Source organism: Rhinopithecus roxellana, chromosome 16, assembly GCF_007565055.1.
Source record: "Rhinopithecus roxellana isolate Shanxi Qingling chromosome 16, ASM756505v1, whole genome shotgun sequence".
Taxonomy (NCBI): Eukaryota; Metazoa; Chordata; class Mammalia; order Primates; family Cercopithecidae; genus Rhinopithecus; species Rhinopithecus roxellana.
In genome coordinates, this window is record NC_044564.1 from 43,438,675 (window position 1) to 43,464,126 (window position 25,452).

The window sequence follows — 25,452 nt, forward strand, 5'->3', positions numbered from 1 at the left end:
ATGTAAATTACATGCAGCTGGTGCGTGGATGTCTAAAAATAGGAAGTGGTAAATTGTTAACAAAGGTCACTGTTTTCTAAAATTCATGAGATGGCAGCTTCGGATGAGAGTGGAGAAGGAGGGGATTCAGGAGAATTGGCAGGGATTCCACAGGTACCCTACTGCTCTTCTTAATTCCCTGGAGCTATTTTAGGTGTTGTATAGGCAAGAGAATTCACCACAATTCCCCACGTAGGACACATCCTCACTATCCCATCCCCTTCTTAGGGTAAGAGGAGGTTTCTGATTTTCACAGGCTCTTCTTTGGCTCAGTCTTTTCCTCCTACAGAGAATCTTTCTTCCACAGCCCACATTTCCGGAGGGACTCACAAAGGTTGTCGCTGAAGTGCAAAAACATTGCAAAAGTGTCTTTTATTTATTTACTTTTTTTTGAGACAGAGTCTCGCTCTGTCGCCCAGGCTGGAGTGCAGTGGCCGGATCTCAGCTCACTGCAAACTCCACCTCCCGGGTTCACGCCATTCTCCTGCCTCAGCCTCCCGAGTAGCTGGGACTACAGGCGCCCGCCACCTCACCCAGCTAGTTTTTTGTATTTTTTTTTTTAGTAGAGACGGGGTTTCACTGTGTTAGCCAGGATGGTCTCGATCTCCTGGCCTTGTGATCCGCCCGTCTCGGCCTCCCAAAGTGCTGGGATTACAGGCTTGAGCCACCGTGCCCAGCCAAGTGTCTTTTATTTTATGTGATTCCAACCTCAAAGAATCCATATCTCCAAATAGAGAAATATGAAAACTAACCACCTGCCCTCTGAGGATTAGACTAAAACCTTATCTTTGCTTACTGTCACCTGTGATAATATTAACAACATCTGTACCTGTGGTACTTCTATATAGTTTCCAAAAACCTTTTGTGTATATTATCACCAGCCGGAACTCATTCAAGTTTAATTAAACAAACAAACAAACAAACAAACATGTCAATACATCTGAGTAGAACTGTTTGAGAACAAAGAGACCCAAACTCCAGCTTCTCCAAGACATTCTCCAACAGACCAAATGTGAAGTTTTCCCTTTTCTTTGTTTGGCTTTTTTCCCTCACTACAAAGCTTTCCCAGTCCTGTGTCTGCTTTTGAGTCTCTCTGCAAGCGATGGTGGCTGACTCCTTGCTATTCCAAGCTCTGAACAGCGTCTTGTCTCATTTGGGTGGCCTTCAGTTACTTCCACAAAATGAATACCACTGTGGAGTCAAATTTATATAATCATTTACTGTAAAAAATAATCTTTGTTACTTGTTCAAAGTTACGCGTACACATGGTATTAGGAAACGATGCAGATCGATCCCTTCTCTCTGGAGAAACAGGGACCTGAGTACCAGTACCTGGTACAGCCAAGTTATTAAGTGCTTACCGAACACAATGCTGTAAATTCTGGTGATTCTAGTTCTCTGCTGATAGTAAACTTACTGAAGCTTGTGCTCCGCACAAGAATTGATTTGTCATCTACTCATCTACTTGAACACCGATTAATTTAGTTATGCAGGTAATCAGTGTGAGAACAAACAAGCTCAAATTCCGATTCCGCCATTCAGTGATGTGAGGCACGTTATTCAACCTTTCTAGATTTTTGCTCCGAATGTGGGTTGTTGTGAGTAGTAAATGAGACAACATGGAGATGTACTAATTTTGTTAGCAGTTGTTTACATTGCACTCAAATAGAGTCAAATAGCAACCCCAGACATTTGTAGGTGTTTTGGTTGTTTAATTGGAACAAGAACATGGAGAAACTGATATGGTGAGGAAGGTTCTGAGAAGAATGCTTCTCCAAGGTCACAGACATAGTCAATAAAAAGGCTGGGGCTGGTACCTAGGTCTTCTCTAAAAGCAGAATATTTTTTCCTCTATCACCCTGCCTTCATTGGTGAAGTATTTTATGAGAATCAAATATGTTGTAATCTAAAGGACGTATTTTCTTCCTTTCCACTTTTATTTAAATAGTCTACAGACCCAATGTTATTCACCTTTTATTAAGTATTATAGTTAAAATGCATACCTATCATTGGTATTAAACACACATACACACAAACAAATACTTAAATACACTGGAAGAGAAAGCTTGCATTGTAATTAACTAAATTGCTAGAATACAAAAATTATAACCTTTCTTTTAGCTTACAAAAATAAAATTCTAACTTTAGTTCTTTAACTCAGAAGCTGTATGATATGAATAGTAGGGTAACCAATACCTAAACAATATTTTGGTAATGTTAAAATGAATAATCTATACGCTTGAGGTTTATTTATTTTTTCAGAATGCTCTTCTTCTGGTAGCTGTACAGGGAGCGAAAAAAAATAAAATAAGGGCTTTTTTTCTCCTCCTTGTTCAGCAATTAACCTGAGTGTTCACTGTCTGATGAGATCTGAAAGTTCTTAGATGTCTTCTCCAATGTTTAGTAATGAAATAAACAAAAAACTGCTACTGTTGACCTCTCAAGGGCCTCAGTCTCCACATCTTACAGATTTCTACACATAAGGAAAAAAGAAAATAGAAGGATGCAAGAGAAGGTTAGAAGGGAAGATTAAAAGAGAAAGCTAATTAAATACACCTATCTGAAAAACCTGTTTAAATGCTTAATCTATTATTTAAAAAGGATACTTATCTCTTTCCTTTACTGCAATTTCCATCTGCTTTAGAGGCCTCAGGAATTTGTAAGTCTGTTTTTTAAATAAGAAATTTAAATTCAAGTAACTACCAATTATTCATGTCAATAATACACTGAGTTAGCATAAATTACACTCATACTTCATTTGAACCTATAACATCAATCAGACCCTTTATCAAAACTGAAGTTCCCAAATCCGGAGAACATACTAAAATTGGCAAAGAGAAAAATAAGCAGTTCTGAAGAATGCATCATTGTGATTATGAGCCTGGGAATAATTAATGCATTGTTTTATAAAGATGAATATTTATACTGCAGATAACAGGTATATAGGACTTTGAGGTTAATCATTTTCTATATTTACTTGGCTTTCATTAAAGAATAAACAGGTATTTAGACAACTGCCATGAATTTAGTTTATTCTCAGTGGTATTTAAACATTTTTCCTTTTATTCTACCAAAGATACCAGGATAAAGAACATACTCATGTCAGTCAAGGGCCTATCAGGAAACACTGGGCTCTTTTACAATAGGAAACCTGAGAAGAATTTATTCAAGGGGCTTGAATTTATTGACTTGAATTAGTCAAGGGACTTCCCAAACCCAATGGGAAGACAGAGGGCAAGACAGACAATTAATGTGGTCTCTCAAAGTCAGCCTTCTGGGATACAGAGCAGAAATGGAAGGTCAGAAAAAAAGATATCTAGCACAAAGGCCCACTTTATATAACACCATTTAATAGGTCAGCAACTTCAATTCGGACACATTTTGCTCATTCATCTGGATGAACCAGTCAAGGTCAGTACTCTTGTAATTATTCTAAGAAAGAACAAATGGACATTTTCTATCCCAAACTAAATTGAAAATCAACTTAGTATATGTTCTTGCCTTTCTCTTTCCTACTCTGACAAATGTGACCCCCATCTATGATTTTTAAAAAGTTTTATAAAAGAAATAATAAGTTCACAGGTGCTGTGAAACTGATTGGAGGGATAACCAGCTCATACTATGGGGGGTGAGAGAAGGCATCACTAGGAAAGTGACATGCGTTGGAGGTAGAGAAGGAATTCTCCAAGTGTAGATGGTGGAAGGATGAACAGTTGGAGCACATTAGAGGAATGACACTAATCCTGTGGGGCTGAGGAATGGAGGAGGAGGAAGAAGAGGAGGAGGAGGAGGGGATAGGTAGAGTAAAATAGAATAATAAGGAAGGGAATGGATCCTGAAGAGTCTCATATTTTTAACATGTCAAGATATTAAAGGAGTTTAATGTTCTTATTTTGGTTCAGAAATATCACTCAGACAGCAGGATGGGGGAAAACCAGAAACAAGAAAATTACTTAATGGACTCTTACAAGGATATAGGTAAGAGAAGGGGAATAAACATATAGTGGCTAGTGTGGGTGGCTGGGGGTTTGTGTCTAAGGCTTTTGAGAGCTACTACAGAGGAGGAATTAAATGGTGTGAATTGTCAGGACTTACTGACTAACAGTTGTTGAGATGAAGGGAAAGGGATGGCTGGCTTCTGGTCTGAAAGAAGTCTTTTCCTATTACACACTGCAATTTTCCACGGGAGGCCACTTCCCAGAACTTACATGATGATCAAAGATGTTACTTACTTCAGTGTAATGTATCATGAACCTGTATGTATAGAAACGAATTTTCTAAAACATTTGCTGTAGGTTCTTTCATGAATAGAAAATCTACAGCTATTACTATGATCTGAATGTTTGTGTCCCTCCAAAATTCATGTGTTAAACTCTAATCCCCAACATGCTGGTGTTAAGAGGTGGTGCTTTGGGCGGTGGTGACTAGGTCATGAAGGTGGAGCCCTAGGGAATGGGATTAGTGCCCTTTTAAAGAGGCTTGAGGGGCTTGTTTGCCCCTTCTACCATGTGAGGACACAGCAAGAAGGCACCATTTCATGAGGAACGAGCCCTCAGCAGACAACAAAATGGCTGGTGCCTTGATCCCAGGTTCCAGAACTGAGCATTACATTTCTATTACTTATACATTACCCAGTCTATTTTGTTATAGTAGCCTCAACTAAGACAGCTGTATATGGAAAGTGTCAGATTTTGTTTTTTTTTTTTCACAATTGCATGTTTGGTCTACATTAAGTCTCTAGTAATGTACACTTCTAGTCCATGTTATCTAAATTCATTTGATAATCATTGATCAAGTATCTACTATGTAGCATATTGTTATTTTGCAAAAGTATTAGAGAAAAAAATTTGAAAATACTCGAAAATCAAATCAGTCTCTGATACTGACCGTCATTTTCTTTGTTTTGTCTGACCTACTAAGCTATAGTATAACTTTATCTTAACATATTTGGCCAAATCCTTGGTATGAAGAAAAAACGTTTGTACTTATTAAGGCCACAGACCTATAGTGTGTGTGTGTGTGTGTGTGTGTGTGTTTTCTCTAGTAATATTATAATAAGTTAACATATTTCCCCCATATGTGGAAAATGCTGAGTATACCTACTGGCTTTGCTTTGGAACACTATTTCCTTACAACAGTCCTTGTCTACAGAAATGGGAAAGAGAAGGACACACTTTGGTTTCTGCAACATGGCAACACTCGTAAAACCAGAAATGATGTGTGAAAAGAAACTAAAGAACCAGAAGAGATTTACTTCCATTCACCCTGGTTAAATCTTTCTTGAAACAGAGATAAGACACAAAATGAAAAATCTATTCCTTTTAGAAAATGAGTCTTTAACCCAGAGGTTGGTTTATTTTGAAAAGGAATTAGACTCTGGACCCAAATATACCACTTGTTCAAAATATAATGCCGTGGTTTCAGCTCCTACTAAATGTTGCTATGACTTTTAAGCAGAGAACTTCTAAAAGGAAGTAACCTAGGGAAGGGCTGATCTAACTCAGACATCAATAATTCATTTTATTGGAAATAGGAGTAGTAGTATGAAATGGTAGCAGACTGTTTCATTTGTAGGGAGGCATTTTCTATTTTAAGCCTAGAACAATGCAGTCAGCTTTATTTGGCAAGCTAAAATGAATGGAGGCAAAGCTGAATCAAAGGATGGGTTTTTATGGTCTCCTCTAATCACACTATTTCTTTAGCATCAGTTATTTAAATCTGACATACCACCATTTGGGAACTTGTAAAAGTGACGAGAAAGGGATTTTTATAACTTTTGTACTTCAGAGGTGATTTCCTTCACTCCAAAGCCTTGGCACTAGAAATGTAATCATGCAAGTCTAAGAGAGACAATTTGCATAGTTTTGAGGCTAGATCCTCTATTAGTACTAAAAACCTTTCAGGCGTTAGAGTTTCTTACTAAAGTTTCTCCCAATTCAGCCCATTAATAATCTATATTATTTCATCATTGATTCCCTAGGTATTTAGCATAGAGCCACTTGCCAAGCAGTGTCTTAATGAATACTGCTTGAATGAATAAACAAATGCAGGCAAGTTTGACATAATTCCAAATATGTTCTGAAGTCTACTGGTCTGATTGTACAGTGAGGTGGCATTTGCATAGCACATGCCTCAACTTCCTTATTCTGATGATAATTACAAATTCCTCACCTTCACTATTTTATATCAAATTCAAGGACTCACGTTTTACCAAGGGAGATGGGAAAATGGAATTAAATAAAAAGACTTACTGTAGACGGAAGAGTCACAACTCCCAGCCCCAAGGAAGCAGACAAACCTGTCTCAACTTCTAACCCTGGAAATAAACCCTAAATCTTAATTTAAATTTGAAGTGTTCATAAGCACACATATTTCGAGATAACTGTAATTTTTAACTAGTTATCAAGAATTAGATATATGAATAGAACACACGATTACAACAATAACAGCTGTAATTATGTAGTATCTATTATGTGGTGAACTTGGTATTTTACACATTTTATTGATAATCTTTAGAGGTATTTATTTTATTTTATTATTATTATTATTTTATGAGACAGGGTCTCACTCTGTCACCCAGGCTGGAGTGCAGTGGCCCAATCTTGGCTCACTGCAACCTTGACCTCCTAGGCTCAAGCAATCCTTCCACCTCAGCCTCCCAAGTATCTGGGACCACTGCTGCGTGCCATCACACCTGGCTATTTATTTATTTAGTAGAAACAGGGTCTCCCTATGTTGCCCAGGCTGATCTCAATCTCCTGGACTCAAGTGATCCTCCTGCCTTGGCATCCCAAAGTACTGGGATATAAGTGTGAGCCACTGTGCCCAGCCTAGAAGGAAGTATTATTATGCCCATTCTAGAGACTTTTTAGAAAGTACTGAAAGCTCAGAGTTGTTAGCTCAAAAGACCACAAGATAATCAAGGAGAGCCAAGGCTAAAAGTCAACTCCTCCAAACTACAAAGCTACTCATTTCCTAACTCTAGGTGACCACTATCCAAACAGAGTTATTTACCTGTGGATCCATGCTTAAAGATAGATCCACTGATCATATCCATTATTACGGTCTAATGAGCAAAGAGGGTATTTTAATCCTAAATGCCTGACTACATGCTCTTGGTCAGCTGAGGAAAAAAAAAAAATCAGGCAGAACTACTGAGAGGAGCTAACGGTACATCTATACCCTCAGGGCACTGCTAACTTCCATAAAACAGAGGTAGGGAGTTATACCTGTGAAAATTCCATATTTCACTGTCAGGATGGCAAACCTAAGCACATATTGGGAACAATGTCTGTGTCCTCCAACAATCAATCCCCCACTGCACTCAATGAACCATGGCCAGTGCTTAGGATGGGTCAAAGCGGGACACACTAGAATACCCCAGATGAGCATGACTGTCATGATTCTTCTTGAACAAGGGTCTTGGGAAGTGGCCAAGTTTAAAAGAAATCCTTAGGAAAAAGAAAAAAAAAACAGTTTTAAAAGGATAGACTATAAAAAGCCATCAAAGCAAATATTCTAAGAATTATTTTTACATATAGACATTATAATCCAGACTACAACACATATTCGGCTTACTTAATGTATTAAAATCATGCAGGAAACACTGTTAAGTATAAAATGGTTTTTAACTTTCTTTTGGTTATACTCATATAAATTTGTTATTAGTATGTGTTACAAAATTGTGTAAGATTCCTATAATTCTGGTATGTCTCAATACATGTCATCAGTAATAATTATAATTGTTATGTTGAATTATCGTGTGTCACAGAGCTAACAAATTTCCTTGTCAATTGTGTCTTTGACTGTGGCTTCCCTAAAATATTTTTGTCATCCATAGATAACTGTTGTCTTGATTTGGTCCTCTTTAGAAGATGGTTTTATAATCGGCTATAAAACTTTAATAGGTGCTCTTGAATGCAAGTTTCTGATAACTTTGGAGATTATGACATTAGAATAAAGGAAAAAAAAACTTTCAGGACTCTCACAGAGAGCTAAAATGTTTATGAATATCCAGCAGAACAGGAGTTAACTAAATGGACTGAACTAACAGAAAACTGAAGCAAATATTTTAGATTTTTTTTTTCTTAAAGTGTTGCTGATCCTTTTTGTTTTTCAGAGACAAAAACACTTTTCTTTTGAGCTATTTCCAGCTTTTAACAATTGAGTAAAGTATACTCCTGTGGACAAAATTTAGAGCATATTTGATTCTCTCTACCTAATTTCTCCAGAATTTAGAAACTATTTGTGAGTATTTTTAACTTATGGCAATACAGTTATTTGCATAAGTGCAATAAGAATGTTTTCTTTTGAACAGGACACAGTTGAAGAAACTGGTTATTTTACCAAGGCTTTGACTGGAATGGCATGCTTTCCTTTAAGGAATCAAACTTGACTTGTAAAGTCAATACTAGCCCCTTAGGAAAACTTGCCTCAAACCTTGCCTACATAGTTCCTTTACAGGGTGCCTAACCTGTGGTAAGTAAAGAATGTCACTTTCTGACAGGCCCAGGAGCCCTAAGTTACCTTGGGACCTCAAGAGGACAGAAATTTACCCAACTGACAGATACTAGAGGGTAAAAACCCATGGCTGGGCTTGGCTTTAAAAAATGCTTATGTGAGATTCCTTATGGAACACAGTTCCATCAAAGCCAATTTTAAAAGCCTACGTAAAAAATAATTACTCTTGCTGCACCTTATGCAAATAATCAGGCCAAGCATACAAAAACTAAAGTTTATTTGCAAATAAATCAGTCCTATCATGATTTGTTTTAATAAAAATAAGGACTGGAAAGAGAAAAATTATGTTCCCAAAACTACAGTATACCTGTTGTTAGTTGTTTTTGAGATTTCATTTTTATTTTTCTTCAATTTAAACTAAATCCTAAATTTTTGGTGGACTTTAAGTCCCCAAACTAATGCTTTCAAATCTTTACTTTTAAAACTGGGAATTGCACTCCTTATCCTAAAACTCATTGTTTACCTTATAGTACACTGTCTGCTTAAATGCTATACTAAAACTATAGACGAAAATACTAACATCTTTGTCATGAAAACCTTGGAACCCCAGCCTGGCCTGCGTGAGTACGGTCAGATAGCTCAGACAGCAGCAAAGCAGTTCCACTCCTCTCACCTTGGGGTCAACACTTACCCCACTATGCCCCTATCAGCAAGAAGAAGTCAGAGTAATCAGTGGCCTTTTCCCATCTTCATAGGCCACACTTTAAGAATAAGGTGCTATGAAACCCAAAGGGAGGGACTGGAATCAACTTTGCAAAAATTATAACTGAGAAAATTATGAACAGTGAAAGAGATCAGACCCAACCGACTTCTCCATCTTGCTTCTAACCTTTAAGCTGTCCTTGTTGATTCCTGGGTGTAGGCCAAACTAAATTTGGGAAGAAATTCAGTTCATGGTTTAACCCTGAAACAAAACTGGTAATAGCCCTCTCCTGAAAAGACTCCCTTCTTGGCTGGGGACCAGTCTGCCTTTGCAGGACTAACAATTTAGCTACAAGACTAGAAATGACAGTTTAGGGGTCATGCAGCCTCTGGCTCTGACAGTGTGAAACTCCCCAAATTGCTCCTGGGGATAACATCACTGTTGTAAAACCTCAGATCAATGCTTGAGGTATTTTGCAGACCCTGCACTTGATGGATCAGCTGACACCACCCAGACTGATAATCTGGCTCAACCATTTCTGCCATCCCACCCAGGAACAGAAGATGGCAAGAAAACCTCACTTCAGCCCCCTGTGATTCCATCTCCAACCTGACGAATCAGCACTCCCCATTTCCTAAGTCCCTACCCACCAAATTATCTTTAAAAACTCAGATTCCCATATGCTTGGTGGAGGCTGATTTGAGTAATAATAAAACTCTGGTCTCCAGCACAGGCAGATCTATGTGAATTACTCTTTCTCCATTGCAATTCCCCTGTCTTGATAAATTGGCTCTGCCTAGGCTGTGGACAAGGTGAACCCACTGGGCAGTCACAGTAAATCTGAAAGAAAACTATCCAGTTTAACATAGGTCTCTCTGTTTGCTTGGAAGTTCTGAAAAATTCTACCTATAGCAATTTGTGTATTAATGCTTTCACCACTGAATCTGATCTAGAAGATTTACTTGGCTGTTCATGTCAACGAGCAGCATGTTTCTACAGTTATTTTGTTAAGCTTTCTTTTCAGACAGTAAAGAAAAACCACATAAGTACAGTGACAATTTTCTAGCTCATATGGTTTTATCTAAACTTACTGACTTAATCAAATAAACCTAGTTGAGAAATTTTTCCCTAAAGAAAAAAGCAGATTAGAAATAACAAAATAAATGGGCTAAACAGTTCTCTTTGCAACTTCTGTGTATGTAATGTAAATAAAACATGTAAATAAAAATGCACATGAAAGTATCTAAATTACAGCATTATCCTGAGGAGCTTCATAGCAAAAGGGAAAAAAGTTAATTAATGTGATTTAGAGATTAGAAATATCTACTAATAATGTAAGGAATCTGGGTCATTATGTACGCAAGAAAAACCATTCTCTCTTACTTGCCTGCGGAATGTTAAAATATTCTGTTATCAAATGGATGTGAATGTTGATTTGCATTCACTAAAAACCACAGCAGTAAACAGAAAGCGTAACTGTGGTTAACCAGGTTTCTGTGCCTCTTGCCTGGGCGGGGGGAGCATAAGAAAGGTAATGCCTTCTTCAATTGGCGATAATCCTTCCAGGTATTTCAGGTATATTAGTGAAAAACACAATAACTACAGAGGAGAGAGGAGCAAAGGAGAAGTAAAATAAACTCTCAGGTGGGGACCTCAAATGCAGTATTCAATCATGTGTTGAATTTAACAGAACAAAGAATTCTTTTGGGAGGTACTTCGCTTGGCCTCTCCCTTCACCACCTCTGGCCCTAAACAAATGGGTCACAGGGCAATTACCATGTGAGGGGTCATCTCTTAGTTCCAGTCTCAAGATTTGGAAATGCTGAGCCATTCCCCAGGGCTCTCTCTGCAACCATTCTTTCTATATGGAGCATCCCTTTTTTCTTACTCAGAGGCTTCAGTGGAAAGACACTTCTTTATCTTGGAGCAAATTAAGAATTATATTGTTAGGCAGGAATCTAGACCTAACATGGCGGCGTTACCCGGCGTAGCAGGCCTTTTGTTAAAGACTCCCTTCACCCTTGTACACACCCGCAGACTTACATGCGTCAGAGTTCCGGCTGGGCAACCACACTCCCCCATGACCTGCAGCTCACCTGCATTCCACAAGTTCGTAAACAGCAGTTTCAGTTGACAGTTTCCAAAGACCCCTTCCTCATGACCCTTACTCAACTCCTGCCCTAGTAGTTTCAAGACCCCCCAGGCCCTGTTTGCACAACCAGCTTTCCTACCTCTCAGGCTATTAAGAAGCCCCTATCCTCCTCCCTCAGCACGACTTCCTTGCCCCACGCCTTTGGACCAAGGAACCTCGCCCGCAAGCCCTAATAAAAGGCTATTCTCACTGCCATTTGCCTTGTGTCTCGTTCCTGGTTCGGCTCCAGCCTCAGTTTACCTTTACACATATGTTATCAAGGATTTTGAAGAAAATACTTCCCTCTGCATGAGCAGAAAACAAAGCTCCTTGCCAGCCACATGACAGCCACCCCTCACTTGGGCCTTACTTGTTCTCGTTGCTTGCATCATAACGAGGCATTGGGTCCAAGTCATTCCCATTCACGTCGCAACTTGCCAGAGCATCCTATAGCCACAGAGGAGAGAGCAAGGGAAAGGAAATGGACATTCATTAATTAGCCATTGACCCACAGGCTCATGCATTTTTAAATACATTTCTGCCAGAAAGTAATTAGGTTAACTAATACGCTCACGGTTCAGTGGTGTCAGGCCTTAGGGAGGGAGTGCTCATTCAGTGATAATTAGAGCTGTATTCTTCCCCCATAAGGTGAAGAAGAACTCTACACAGACTAAAGAATTGCCTGGTTCATTCTTGCCAGCACTTTTCCCCCTCATACCTAGAATGACCCAGTTCATGAAATGTGTATCTTTCAAAGACATCCTCATTACTACCTTTTCTCTCCTTGACTACCTAGGCACAAAGTGATTTATTCTCCACAGACTCTCTCCCTACTCCTTACTTGATTTCTTGAGCTTGCAACTTCCTTATCATAATATAGATTTCAGAAGACAAAAATCATTCACGTATCATTGGCAAGCCAATTAACAATCAATCTCAGATCTTTATTATGTCAGGTATCTTGGGACCGCTATTAGACAACCCTCGCCTTAGATACAAACTGGATATTGTATCTGTATCTACTATAAAGGAGTCCATGATTCAGGCCTTCTACTAATACCCATTGGCTTTTGGACCAACCAAAATGATGAACAGTTTTCCTACATTAAGATTTCAAAATAAGGAAATAGTATCTCCAAAACCAAAGTTGGATTTGCTTGTTTGCTTTTAAAAATGATTGTGAAAAATATCTGCAATACTGAAAAAAAATTACTAGACTGTTACCATTTATCAAATTTATGTCACTGTAGCCAGCCTAATTTAACATGCTTTGAATTTTCTTTGATTGATTGATTAATTGAAATAAGGTCTTCCTCTGTCACCCAGGCTGGAGCACAGAGGCGTGATCATGGCTGGGCTCACTGCACCCTTGATCTCCTATGCTCAAGCAATCTTCCTGCCTCAGCTCCTGAGGAGGTGAGACTATAGGCAGGTGCCACCACGCCCAGCTATTTTTTTTTAACTTTTAGAAAGATACAAGAATATAAGGAGGGAAAAGAAGTGCTCAGAGGGAATACAAGAGATTAAGACCACAAGTGTATAAGGTCACTAAAATAATTTGGCAGAAGTTTCTTTCTATTTAGGTTAGTTGGCTACAAGAAACATATCTTACTATCAAATGAAAAATGGGCTGCTTCCACCTTCTAGCCTGGAATAATGTGGTGTTATTGGGACCGCTTCTCTGGAGTATAATCTGGCTTATTTTCAGTTCTGGTGGTCTGTTGACTGGCTTGGTCTCTCTCTCTCTTTCTCCTCATTTTTCTTACTTTTATTAGAGGTAAGGTCTCGCTGTTTTCCAGGCGGGTCTCAAACTACTGAGCTCAAGCAATCCTCCTGCCGCAGCCTCCCAAAATGCTAGAATTACAGGCATGAGCCAGTGCACCTAGCCTGAATGTTCTTATACTTTATTATTATTATTCCTAATTTCAATGTTAGTGAAAGTAAACTCTATCTTGATTTTCTGTCTTTATCAAAGGCTCTTCTTTCTGAAAATAACTTTTAGAACATAAAGCCTGAAATGTTTAGGGAAATCAAGCAAAATATATATTGTATATACAGGTGGTAAGTTCCTGCTTCCTGTGCAAAAGAGGCTCTACAGACCTGCTTAGTGTCCTTTAGAGCACAAAGGCTTCAGAGTGTATCTAATGTATCTTACTAATTTTACTGGTAAGGAAAAAGAGGCTCGAAACAGAGGACCAACCAAAATGCTAAACAAAGTTTTCCTATGCCAAGATTTCAATATGAAGAAACAGTATCGCCAAAACCAAAGTTGGATCTGCTTGTTTGCCTTTAAAAGTGATTAAACAAATCCAGATTGGAAGGAACCCAAGTCTTTGACATGTTACCCAATGTGCTTTCTCTACTCCCCACCAGGTCCAACATAAAGAAGAACCAAGAGGGCACCAATCATGCTAATTGCACAGATAACTCTAGAGAATTTTTTCTCAAGAGGAGAAAAATGAAAAAGATGAAAGACTGCACTCCCAATTACATGAATGCTATTTGTATTTAGTCAAATACATTCATATGAAGTGGGGAAGAGCAGCATGCTGTAAAACCCTCTTTGCGTGTGACAAGAAAGATATCTCTGCTGGGGCACAGACAGCCATAGTTTCTGTTCTTCTATCTGACCATGGATAACTCCCTTCTGTCTTCAGGCTACAATTTATTCTCCTATCAAATGAGGAGAGTAACCTGAAGTTCCTTTTTAGCTTTAAAATTCTATTCTGCAAAGAGACACAGTTTGTCTGGGTGCACTTGGATGCAGCAACTCAACCATTTTGTTCAAATGAGAACTAAATGAATTTGTGGCTGCTTCTTAAGAAAGGAATTGATTCCTACAGACCACTGGGAGGCTGATCATTACTATCCTTTAAAAAAAAAAAAAAAGAAGAGGCAGAGAGAGAAAGAAGACCAGCAGATAACTGGAGAAAAGTTTGAAGTACATTTTTCTCCATAAAAGAAACAAAGAGTATTGCCTGGCTGGTTGGATAAAGTGTTGAGAACAGCGAATGTTGCTGGTAGCAGATGGTGTTGGTGGTGAGGTTTCTGCTACCTTATTGCTTTCTTTTTGTAAGTCAGAACATCAAAGTCACTGGAAAGTTGAAAGGGTTATTTCATGCTTCCTGTATTCAAAGAACTCATCTTTTACCAGAGAAAAACAAAACACAATACCCTATTGTATGTTGCTACATTTTTCAGTAGCTATCCACCTTACTGATAATCCTAACATGAGTTTCCCTGTTTCCCAGAAGGAAAGACCTTCCAAGCACAGCATACACTCACGTAGTTTTGCATCAGATCTGGATGGGTTCTCTCAATTCCGTCATCCAGAATAGTGACCACAATGTTCTTTCCCGTGTAGCCTCTCTTCCAGGCTCCTTCGATATTCATGTCAGACTGGCAGGGATGCGTATTGTCACTGCAGTGCTGAAATAAGAAGAGCATGCTGCAAGATTACTAAATAGTGAGGAAATTGAAGAATTACCTATTTATTTATTTATTTATTTTTCTTTTTTGCTCTACTGCCCAGGCTGGAGTGTAGTAGTGTGATGAGCTTACTGTAACCTCAAACTCCTGGGCTTACGGGATCCTCTCACCTCAGCCTCCTGAGTAGCTGAGACTACAAATGCACACCACCGTGCCCAGCTAACTTTTAAATTTTGGGCAGACACAAGGTCTTGCTTCGTTGCCGAGGCTGGTCTTAAACTCCCGGCCTCAAGCGATCCTCCCACCTCAGCCTCCCAAAGTGCTGGGATTATAAGCGTGAGCCATTGTGCCTGGCTCTACTTCTTAAGATAATGCATTAAATTAACAGTAATTTGGCACATTGTCTACTAGTGTAGAAACACAGATCTCCAGCATGAACAGAGAAAGATAGGAAAGAAAGATGTGGGAAAAGCAAGTGAAACAGAAATCTCTCCGCCACCAGCTCTGACCTGTTTTGATACCGTTAAGTCTTTTGGAAAAGCATAAAATAAATAAAGTGTATCTCAACAGCAGAAAAATGGATGTATCATTTGATTGTTAACGTGTTTTAATGACATACAAATAGGCATCATAGTATTTCATTTATAAATCCAAAACATGTCACTGAAGAACATATACTTTATAATTTCTTAACCAAGCGCCTAGAAGCCAATCCAGCTACAAATGGAACCACTTAGGCAGCTTCTGTACAGTAGCCAGATATGCGCTCCTGTGAAAAACCCATGGGCAAGAAAAAATAACAGGTTGTCCACATTTCTTTCACTAAATTAACAATGGCTATTGTACCATAATTTGTAGGCAGCAGACAAATTCATCCAGCACTATTCCTTCAAGAAGGAAAAGAAGAATAGTGCCAAGTCCAGAAAGGTGCCCTACACAGGACAATGTGTGTGAAGGCTTCGAGGGGCAGGCTGTAAAACATGGAACCTGAGCTCATTATGTATAGTAATTTCATTCTGCAATGGCTACAACATACAAACATACTGAAAAACAAATTAAGGCAGCAGCTTTTCCTGACATAATTTACGAGCATTCATCTAACCCACACAATTGTTCCTTTAAAGTCCATCTCTTTGAAATATCCCTCTGTGTGATGTTGTTTTCTAGGTTCTTAAGATTCGGGACAGGAACAAAAGAGAAGAGCTGTGCTGCTATATAATTCCATAGCAACACGAGCCACCCCAGATCTTTCCTCATTCATTACTTTCTTCCTCCTTTGTAACAAACACTTCAGCATATCGGGAATGGAGGAGAATAGAAGCTTACTATGACCTAAACACAATGGGGACTTCACTGCTATGGATTCACTTAACACACACTTCACTGAGTACCTACTATAACTAAGAAATTATGAAGCATATGTTCCTCAGTTAGCTGGTTTGAATTTATATGCTAGGGTGTAGCTGTGCACAAGGCAGAGGAGGTCCCTGTCCTAAAGGCGAGACACAGAAGATAAACCACCAAATAAACAAGACTATTCAGAGAGCTCCCTGTGTTTTAAAGGCTCCTTGTATTTTAAACACTGTGATATGATGGTGAATGCTGAGGAATCTGAGTACACCACTTTAGATGAGATGGTCAGAAAAAAGATTCCAGTCTCTGCAAATGTGAAATGTGAGAAGGAGTTGGTCTGCCCAAGAGCCTAGGGACAAGTGTCCTGGTAGAGGACACAGCACATGCAAAGATGGTAAGGCAGGAAAGAGTTCAGCATATCAGAGGATGGGTATTGCTGGAGCTTAGCAAAGAGGGAGAGAATGGCACAGAGGCAGAAAGTTAGAAGCGGAGGCATGTCAGATCATTCAGGGCGTTGCAGGCCACAACTCAGCTTTTATTCCAACTACATCCTAAGCGGAAGCTCCTTTCCAAACCTCATCCCTTACAGGTGTTTCCAATGCCTCCAAAATAAATTTGTTAATTAATGTATTCCCCAAATGAGACTGCCTTTTGTTGAGTGTTATAAATACACTTGAGTAGTTTCAAGGATTCATTCTAAGAAAGGATGCACCCATGTTTTCATGACAGACAACATTGATTTCCTACAGAATAGGGGCTTCTAATTTTGTATGAACATTTTTATCTTTTCCCCCACCTTCCTGACTTCTTTCTGGCACTTGAGGCCCTGAACACACACACTCTACTATTCTACTCTACTAATCCGAATTCTCTCTCTCTCGTGCCTTCAGATTTTGGGCCCCAGCTTTGGACCTACCTCTTAACACATAGCCTTTTTCAGCCTACTTGTGTTTTTCCCTTCTCTGAACTTAAAAATACACCCCACCCCCTCTTCCCCATCCCACACACACTTTCTCTCCCCCACTCTCTCTGTTCTATGCAATCCAACACCGACTCAGTGAATTCTGCCCAACTGTTGTTGACTGTTGAATCCTGGGTGTGAATTTTGTCTCCTTGACTGTAAGCCCCTAGAAGACCATGCAATAAACTAAGTCTGACCTAGGATTTCAAAAATATTGGCTAATTATATCCCATAAATGAGGGTATATTCTCAACTTTATTTCCAGTACGTGTACTGCTCTGACCTCTTCCGAGATACACAGCCAGCTCACACTTAGTTAACAAAGATTGATTTAAAAAATGGTGTAGATTTCTGAAATGCCTCCATTTGTCAGAAGCCTCATTCTGGCCAAGAGTTTGGGCCCTTCCTCATCAAATATTTTAATTTAACACAAAGCAACCTTGACAGGTTTTTATTCCATTCTCCTTTCAAAACCTGCTGTGGCCACCTGCGGTATCGATTGTGACATGAAGTCATGTTAATGTGGCCAAGAGGTGGGCCGGAGGAAGGAAATGCACAGGAAATGGGTAACCCACAAATGGGATAACCAGCCTGGAGTGGAGGGATGCTGCCTGAAATTGTAATTATGAAAACTAAAGAAAACCAGCCATCTACGGAAAACATGGGTGTTAAAAGTGAAGCAACTAGGTTCCTTTCTTCCACCTCTGCTTCTATTGAATCTGACTTTACCATCAAATATTCTTGTACCACCTTTTTGCTTGTTTTCTTTATATACATCACCATGGTAGGAGGTGAAGGAGAAGAAATATCCAACTGATGCTTTCATTTGGATAAGCTAACATAGCAAGCCACTAAAATACAGAAGACAAAAAGGAATGTTAAAGCCTAGGGTGTCTTTTGCAAATGTTAGTAATAAGGTCAGAGGGCATTTAAATTAGAACCCTAAACCCTGAAAGTGGATCTCTGACTTTTAATACATTTTAAGTGGCCCAGGCTTCCAAATGTGTTTCTAACGTAGTTGTTTCCTGTACCTCAAGAATCCAGAGGCCAAAGGCTATGGGAAATACTGATGTCACCCAACACTGACCAGAGATGAAAATGAGTTCATTTCCTTAACCACGTAGTTGAAATGGTCTTCAAACTAGGCCCTGTTTACTTGCCAGGAATCTATGTTACAGCAGCACCCAGAGGCAAAAGGAACACATATTAGCCGTGATTCCCTCATACATCATCAACCATGTGAGAAGGTCTCTGCCAGAGCTGGACCTAAAGAAGAGTGTCTGGAATTGTTACCACACATGCAGCCCGCAGCCTGGTGTTCACCAAAGGGGCCGGTCAGAAATTTCCAGCATATTTGAAGCTATTGAAAACCACATATGTGCACAGTATATGCAAGATAAATATTTATAGTAAATGTAGGTACTTTCAATTCTGAATAATGCACTGTATTTCAGTGATGGTTCTATTAAGTATTTAGAAATGACACTGGACACATAAAACGGAAAATATCCTGAAGAAACAACCATTACCACAAAGTTCCCCACTTTCTTATCCATATGAGCTTGTACCTTTTTAGGAATGAAATTTTAAAGACATTGTCCTGTGAGTTCAAGAAATGGCCTTTTCCACACCAGGGTTACGAGCTATTCTGCTTTTAAACCACTTCTGGGTGTGTCCATTTCTCTTGGGTCTTCATAAACATCTCACACTTCAATGAAAGATAGTTTCTACCCCAAATAAACACCTTTGTTATGTTCTCATCATCATTTTTTTAAAGACTGAGGTGGGAGGTGCTGGCGGGGTTTGTTGGGGGGGGGGGCCTTTTAGTATCATATTTTTAAAATTTCTCTAAGTTCTGAGGGTCTCCAATGAACTGCTAATTTAAATGCTGTCAAAAACCTGCTAACGATGAAAACATCTGTTGTTCATTATTATTGATACAGTGGCTTAGTAAGACTTCATCTCCGACTATACAACATTAACAAGAAAATAAAATTAAATATACAAAAACCTGCTTTACAGACAAATGAAGACACATATCTAGTCAACTAGGTAAAGGGTACATATACTTGAAATTATGTGTAAAACTTGGAGTTCAGGAGTGGTTAGAAGTTTAAAAAAAAAAAAAGAATTGATATTCCTTAAATGAAAATATAACTACCGTTTACTAGGTCCTTACCATGGTCAAGCATTTTACTAAGAACTTTATCTGGATTACCACTATTTAAAATTTAGAACAACTATTTGCAAGAGGTACTATTGTCATTTGCTTTCAACAGATAAAGAAAAAGAGACTTAATCAGCCTAGGTAACCTTCCAGAATTCAAACAGCTGGCCAATGTGAAATCAGAATTCAAACCCAAGCAGTCTGACACCAGAACATTGGACTATGTAACTCTTGTGTTAAAACTAAAACAGAAAGGGCTTAGAGCAGGGTCAAAAACAAGCAAATTCAGATAAGGGTAGATAAGGAGTAGATAAGGCATGGATATTGGAGAAAGGTTCCTGTAAAGAAACTCAAATAACAGAAATCACTCTGGCCTTAGCACTCTGATGAGTACATTCAAGTGATAAAGTGGAATATAGTTGTTTAAGACCTTAGAGACCTAATTTTCCCTTATTCCATTTATTGCATCACATCTTTCTGGAAACACCAAGTTTATATTTGAAAATTTTCAGCAACGGGAAGTTGACTTCTTTATTAAATAGGCAATAAAGTGCTGGTAAATCAGTTCTTTAAAATAGCGGTCCCCAACCTTTTTGACACCAGGAACTGGTTTCATGGAAGACAATTTTTCCACAGATGTGGGGTGGTTTCAGGATGAAACTGTTCCACCTCAGATCACTGGGCATTGCTTAGATTCTCATAAGGAGGATGCAACCTAGATCCCTCACATGCGCAGTTCACAATAGGGTTCGTGCTCCTCTAAGAATCTAGAGGCGCTGCTGATCTGACAGGAGGCGGAGTTTAGGCGGTCATGCCCACCCACCACTCACCTCCTGCTGTGCAGCCTGGTTCCTAACAAGCCAGTACCAGTACTGGTCCGCAGCCCAGGACCTGGGGACCCCTGCTTTAAAAAACAGCCCTTATGTGTTAGTGTTTCCCAATTTCCACAGTGTAAATACTCACATCATGGCTAGTTTTCAACTACCACAACTGCAAATTTCTAAATGTGTAACAATCAATGTTCATGACTTATAGAAGGTGGATCCAGGGTACCACTGGAAACAGCCCGCTATGGTTAGTCCTGCTCCATTTCTGATTAAGTCATGCCTTCCAAGGTGTCCTGAAATCTGCTTCTCAGTACTTGGGAACTACCCAAGACTCCGTTCTTCCCTTCGCAGTTTCAGACAATAGTTTCACTCCCTCTTGCATGTTTTTTATTTTTTATTTTTTTTGGAGACCTTCTTTAACCTTTCCTTCTCAAGATCACCTTTTAAAAATGAACATTTGACATGTGTGAGGGAGGCCACAGTTGATGGGTTCTTTTTGAGGTATATGAAGTAGAGATTCCGTGCCTCCAAGACTGCAGGTGCCTTTACAGATTCTTGGAAATATAAATCAAGGTAGTTAAGGCCTAAGATGTTTATTACCATACTTAACGAGTCAATTTGATGGACTTCAAATCCTTAGTAACCTTAGTTATCACATACACACACACACACACACACACACATACACAATTGCCCCCAGATAAAACAGATGCTCTGTGCAATTATTCAGAGGATGATTATTCAGTCTGTGGATTATCCAGAAATCCCACGGAAGCCCAATACATTTCAGTAACACCAAATTCAGCAGAGCAGATAAGGATGCGAGCTAAAGAGAATCGGGCAGAGGAGAATTTGAATTCCACCTCTGCTACTTTCCAGCTATATGACTTGAGTGTCAAGTCACCTCAATTCTTAAAACCTCATCTGTAGTTTGAACACAGATAACTGCTATTAAGATTAAAGAAGATAAAGTACATAACAATTGGTTGCTGTTATGATCATGCTGCTGTTGATGGCAGCACCTATATAGGGGCAACGGCCTTCCTTACAGTTTAGGGAAGAAAATTTTAGGTTTCTTTAAAAAAGGAGATCATCATAAAATAAGGAGAGGATGATTTTCTTCATTGTTTGGAGAGATAGATTAGGCAAACTTGAAAGGGCAATTGATCATTTGTAAGGTTAGCTGGAATGACCTGAATTATTTTACATTTGAGGTCATGGGCTGGAACTGGGAAATGGAGCCTGGGGATGTGGTGCACAAGGAGGAAACAGCATGCAACGGCCTTTTGGCACACTGGTCAAACGTTTTGGTCTCCTGTGAATCATGCTTTTTACTCCACACAGTTATACCACTATCCCAACTCTGCTAGAACCATGGTCCCCATCTACTATGATACAGTCTTGACATAAGATCATTTCTCAGTTAGAACTGTTAATAGCGCCTGACGTAATGCCAAGGGAACATCAGAAAACAGTGGAGGTTGGGAGAAGACGGCTGTGATGTACAAGATATGCTTATAGAGAGGAAAGCAGAATAAATCCAGTTCCAAAATTCTACTCATAATTGAGGATTAAGAAATCAAAGCATAGCAGTTGAAGTATAACTAGATGGCCTTTAGATTCAGTTAAGTGGATGGCATTTCTCATTTGTACATTTTGTGGCCCTCTTTGAATCTTTCCAAACCTGACCCATCTTACATTAGAAACTTCCAGGCTTAAAATCATTTAACAAAATAAAAACCAATAAACCAACAAACACATCTTGTGTCACCTTTAAGGAATCTTTACAAGCCTCATACTAGTGTTTAGAGACCTGGTTTCCACTATATTACCTGGCCTTGGTGCTAAACCATGTTTTATGCTTCTAAAACTTAGCACGCATTTCTGAGGCACCAAGAACAAGCTTATCTTTTGTATGTATAGCTCTCTGGAGCTGCCAGGGTTCACACCAATCTCAAGTACCTCAGTTCAAAAAGCTGAGTCAGGCTTCAGAAATCTAGGTCTGAAATCATTGCCTCCATCTCTATTGTCATTTCTCCTTCTCACTTAGTACATTCCAGTCACCATACTGGCCATGACACTGTCCCTATTGTTAGGTCCTTGAAATCTAGTCCACGCAACAGACAAGCAATTGCAAAAAAACTGTTCATTAGTTACAGGTGGATCCAGTGTACTGCTGGAAACAGCCCACTATGGTTGGTCCACACCTTTACCAAGATGGAACATATCCTCTCCATCCCCTGCTTGCCCTTTGGCAATACATGTTAGGCATCATTAACACAGTTTGTCAGGATACTGTGGGAACATGGAACCCAGTCAGGGGGAAGTGCAGGAAGGCTAAGAGCACTTTCTTGAGAAAATAACATTTAAACTGAGCCCCTAATACAAGCTGAATAGCCAAAGGGCAAGTCGGGGATGAAGAGGATATGTTCCATCTTGGTAAAAGTATAAAATAATCATAGAGAGACTGGACTGTTAAAGGCACTTAAGAAAGTCAATATAGCTGGAGAATACAGGTTACAAAAGGTGAGGTGGGAGATGAGAAAAATGGGAAGAATTGAGGCTGGAGAGGTGAGCAGGGTGTGGTTTGCTACACAGCAAAAGCTCATTAATGTTCAAGATTATCAATCTAAGGGAAGTTGGCCAATCCAGATGGGTAGGAGAAAATCCATGCATCAAGTTGAAGCCACTTCTCTGAGCGTTGGCTATGTAATTGGGGAAGAAATGCAAAGAGAACACCTAAATTTGTCCAGTATCTGATTCTAAAGCAAATTCTAAGATCCCTGGGCATTCTGTTGAACATTCTTTTCAACGAAAGCCCAGTGTTTTTCTGCTCATGCATCCACCACTCTTCATATTAGTCATCTTTGGTTACATATGTGTTTTATCTTCCTAGTGAAATTACAAGCCACTTGTGCTGCATTATTATTATATCTTTATAATCTTTAAAGTTCATAATAAAAAGACTCAATAATTCATAAATCAATGTGTTTTGAGAGGGCGTGATGGTTAATTTTATGTGTTACTTGACTGGGTTAAGGAGTGCCCAGATAGCTAGTAAATACTATTTCTGGATATGTCTGTGCACGTGCTTCCAGAAGGGACTAGCATTTGAATAGATAGAACTAGTAAAAGAAAACTGTCCACACAATGTGGGTGGGCATCATCTGATCTGTTGAGGGCCGGAATACAACAAAAAGTCAGAGGAAGAGTGAATTTGCTTTCTCTGGTAGAGCTGAGACATCCATCTTCTCTTCTCCTTGGGCACTGTTGCTCCTGTTTCTCCTGTCTTCAGATTCAGACTGGGACTTACACCCTTGGCTCTCCTGGTTCTCCAGCTTTCTGGGCTTCACTAGAACAACTGGCTTTCCTAGGCTTCCATCTTGCAGATATCAGATCATAGGATTTCTCAGCCTCCATTATTACCTGAACCAATCCTTCAGGATAAATCTCTCTCTCTCCCTCTCCCTCTCTTTCTCTCTCTTTCTCCATATATATATATATATATATACACACACACACACACACACACATACATACATATATATATATAAAATATATATTATATATATAATACAGGTAATATAATACAGGTAATACATACAATACAGGTAATAAAGAAGGTATAAATAAGATCTAGAAATCTCCATCTTCTGCACATTGGCTCTCATAATGGGGCATTGCCAATGTAAAGGTCTAAGAAAGTGCAGGGACTGAAGCCTTCACAGGGAATTCTATGAGAAGAGAAGGCATTCATTTGGGGTTGCTGATTATTCTAATATGTCACTAACAATGTTCAATCCTTCTGGCAGAAGAAGTCAGAAGAGCGGTAACATAGCAACAGGTAGGTTTATAGGTCTGGTGGGAAATTTCTGCTGTCAGGGGAGGAGCTCGGGGATGCAGAAGTTTGTTTGGAATAACACAAGGCAAGACAGAAGCGACTATTGTTCAACTCTCCTCTGGTTTCGGTATATGGTTCAATTTGAATATTATTTTCCTTTTTAAGTCATGCAGAAATTCTACCATAAGTTGAGGAGACATTTAGTTTTGTCAAATGACTTTCTTCCTGGCTGACTATGAATCAAAAATCAAATATTTCTTAACACATTACCCTCTCATACAAATTGTGCAATTAGTATATTAGTTAATCGTGTTTGCTTATGGATGATCTCAACCAAAATGTTTTCCTTAAGTGCTTATATGCCAAGAAACAATTCCTATGCTGGAGCTCATAAAAATGAATTTTAGAAGCAACTGAACTGCATTATTTAATAATTATGGGAACATGAGCAGTAAGCAGCTGTCATTCTTTTCTCAAATGTAATTTGTTTTGTTTCTATTATTTGCAAAATTCTGCCTGCATAGAACTCTTCACCCTCTTGGTCCCCTCTGAGCATAAATTTGCTCAGAAACCTCTGCTTCCTCTCTATTCACTGAGGTCTCAGGAAGCCGTGCTCATAGAATGGAGTACTTTTTCCTTTTTAAAAAATGAGTAGAATATGGTGTGACTTGGATAAGCACAACCAGCAGTCTTCAGTTCCCACTACTTTTATTTCTTCAAAGTCGCACAACAAAAAGTTGAGAAAAAAATATGGGAAATAATTGTTTTTCTAATGTTGGAGACATATAGGGTCAAGGAGAGGGAATTTGGATATCATTTGAAAATACTGAAGAGCAACTTTATTAATATGTCATCTTTCTTCATTTATATTGCTTCATAAATGACAATCATCTCATGAAATATGATGGCAGCTATTTTTTAGGTAAGAAAATAATCCATTTTTCAGTTGAACAAATCAAGCAGCTAAGGGGTCTATTTATATAATATCTCCCAAAGCCTTCATTCATTCTGCAATTAGCTTTTGACAACATAATCATTAACTTTTCAATGAATGGGTGAATGCACGAGTGAACAGACGGACAGAAAGACAAATAAATAGAAGAGCAATACATAATTTACTCTCCAAGTCCTATCACATTCAATTTCTCGCAAATTTTTACCAATAAGTACACCTCTTTCCAGGACTCTGCAGAACATCTGAACAGTAAAAGCCACTTCAGCTTCCTTAAGTCAACCCCTAAAACTCCCATAGATAAGATGTTTTCAAGGGATATTTTCAAAGCCAAGTCACACAGGTGGCATATATATGAAAAGAAGAAGACACAGAGGGATGAAGGGGAAGACAGGATCAAATGCACAAAACAATGAAGCTGTGCACATTTAAGTGATGGATGTGTGATCATTAAATAGTCTTGGCCACTCCAAGAATAAGAACTACTTGATATTTCCTAGTAAAATACAAGTTTTACTTGTTTAAACTCAACAGAGCAGCAGACATTTGGTATTAAACATTAACAGTGGTCCCCTAATTTCGGTCTCAA

General features: G+C 39.0%; 1 protein-coding gene across 3 annotated transcripts in view; it reads right to left on the reverse strand.

Annotated features, from left to right (window-relative positions):
• PCSK5 (proprotein convertase subtilisin/kexin type 5) overlaps positions 1-25,452 on the reverse strand; it is a 466,860-nt gene that overhangs the window by 318,190 nt on the left and 123,218 nt on the right. For all 3 annotated transcript variants that reach the window (XM_030920278.1, XM_030920277.1, XM_030920279.1), the window contains exons 4-5: positions 14,619-14,762; positions 11,704-11,780 (exon numbers count right to left, since the gene is read on the reverse strand). In XM_030920278.1, coding sequence (XP_030776138.1) covers positions 11,704-11,780; positions 14,619-14,762 — 221 coding nt within the window. The remainder of the gene's footprint in view (positions 1-11,703; positions 11,781-14,618; positions 14,763-25,452) is intronic.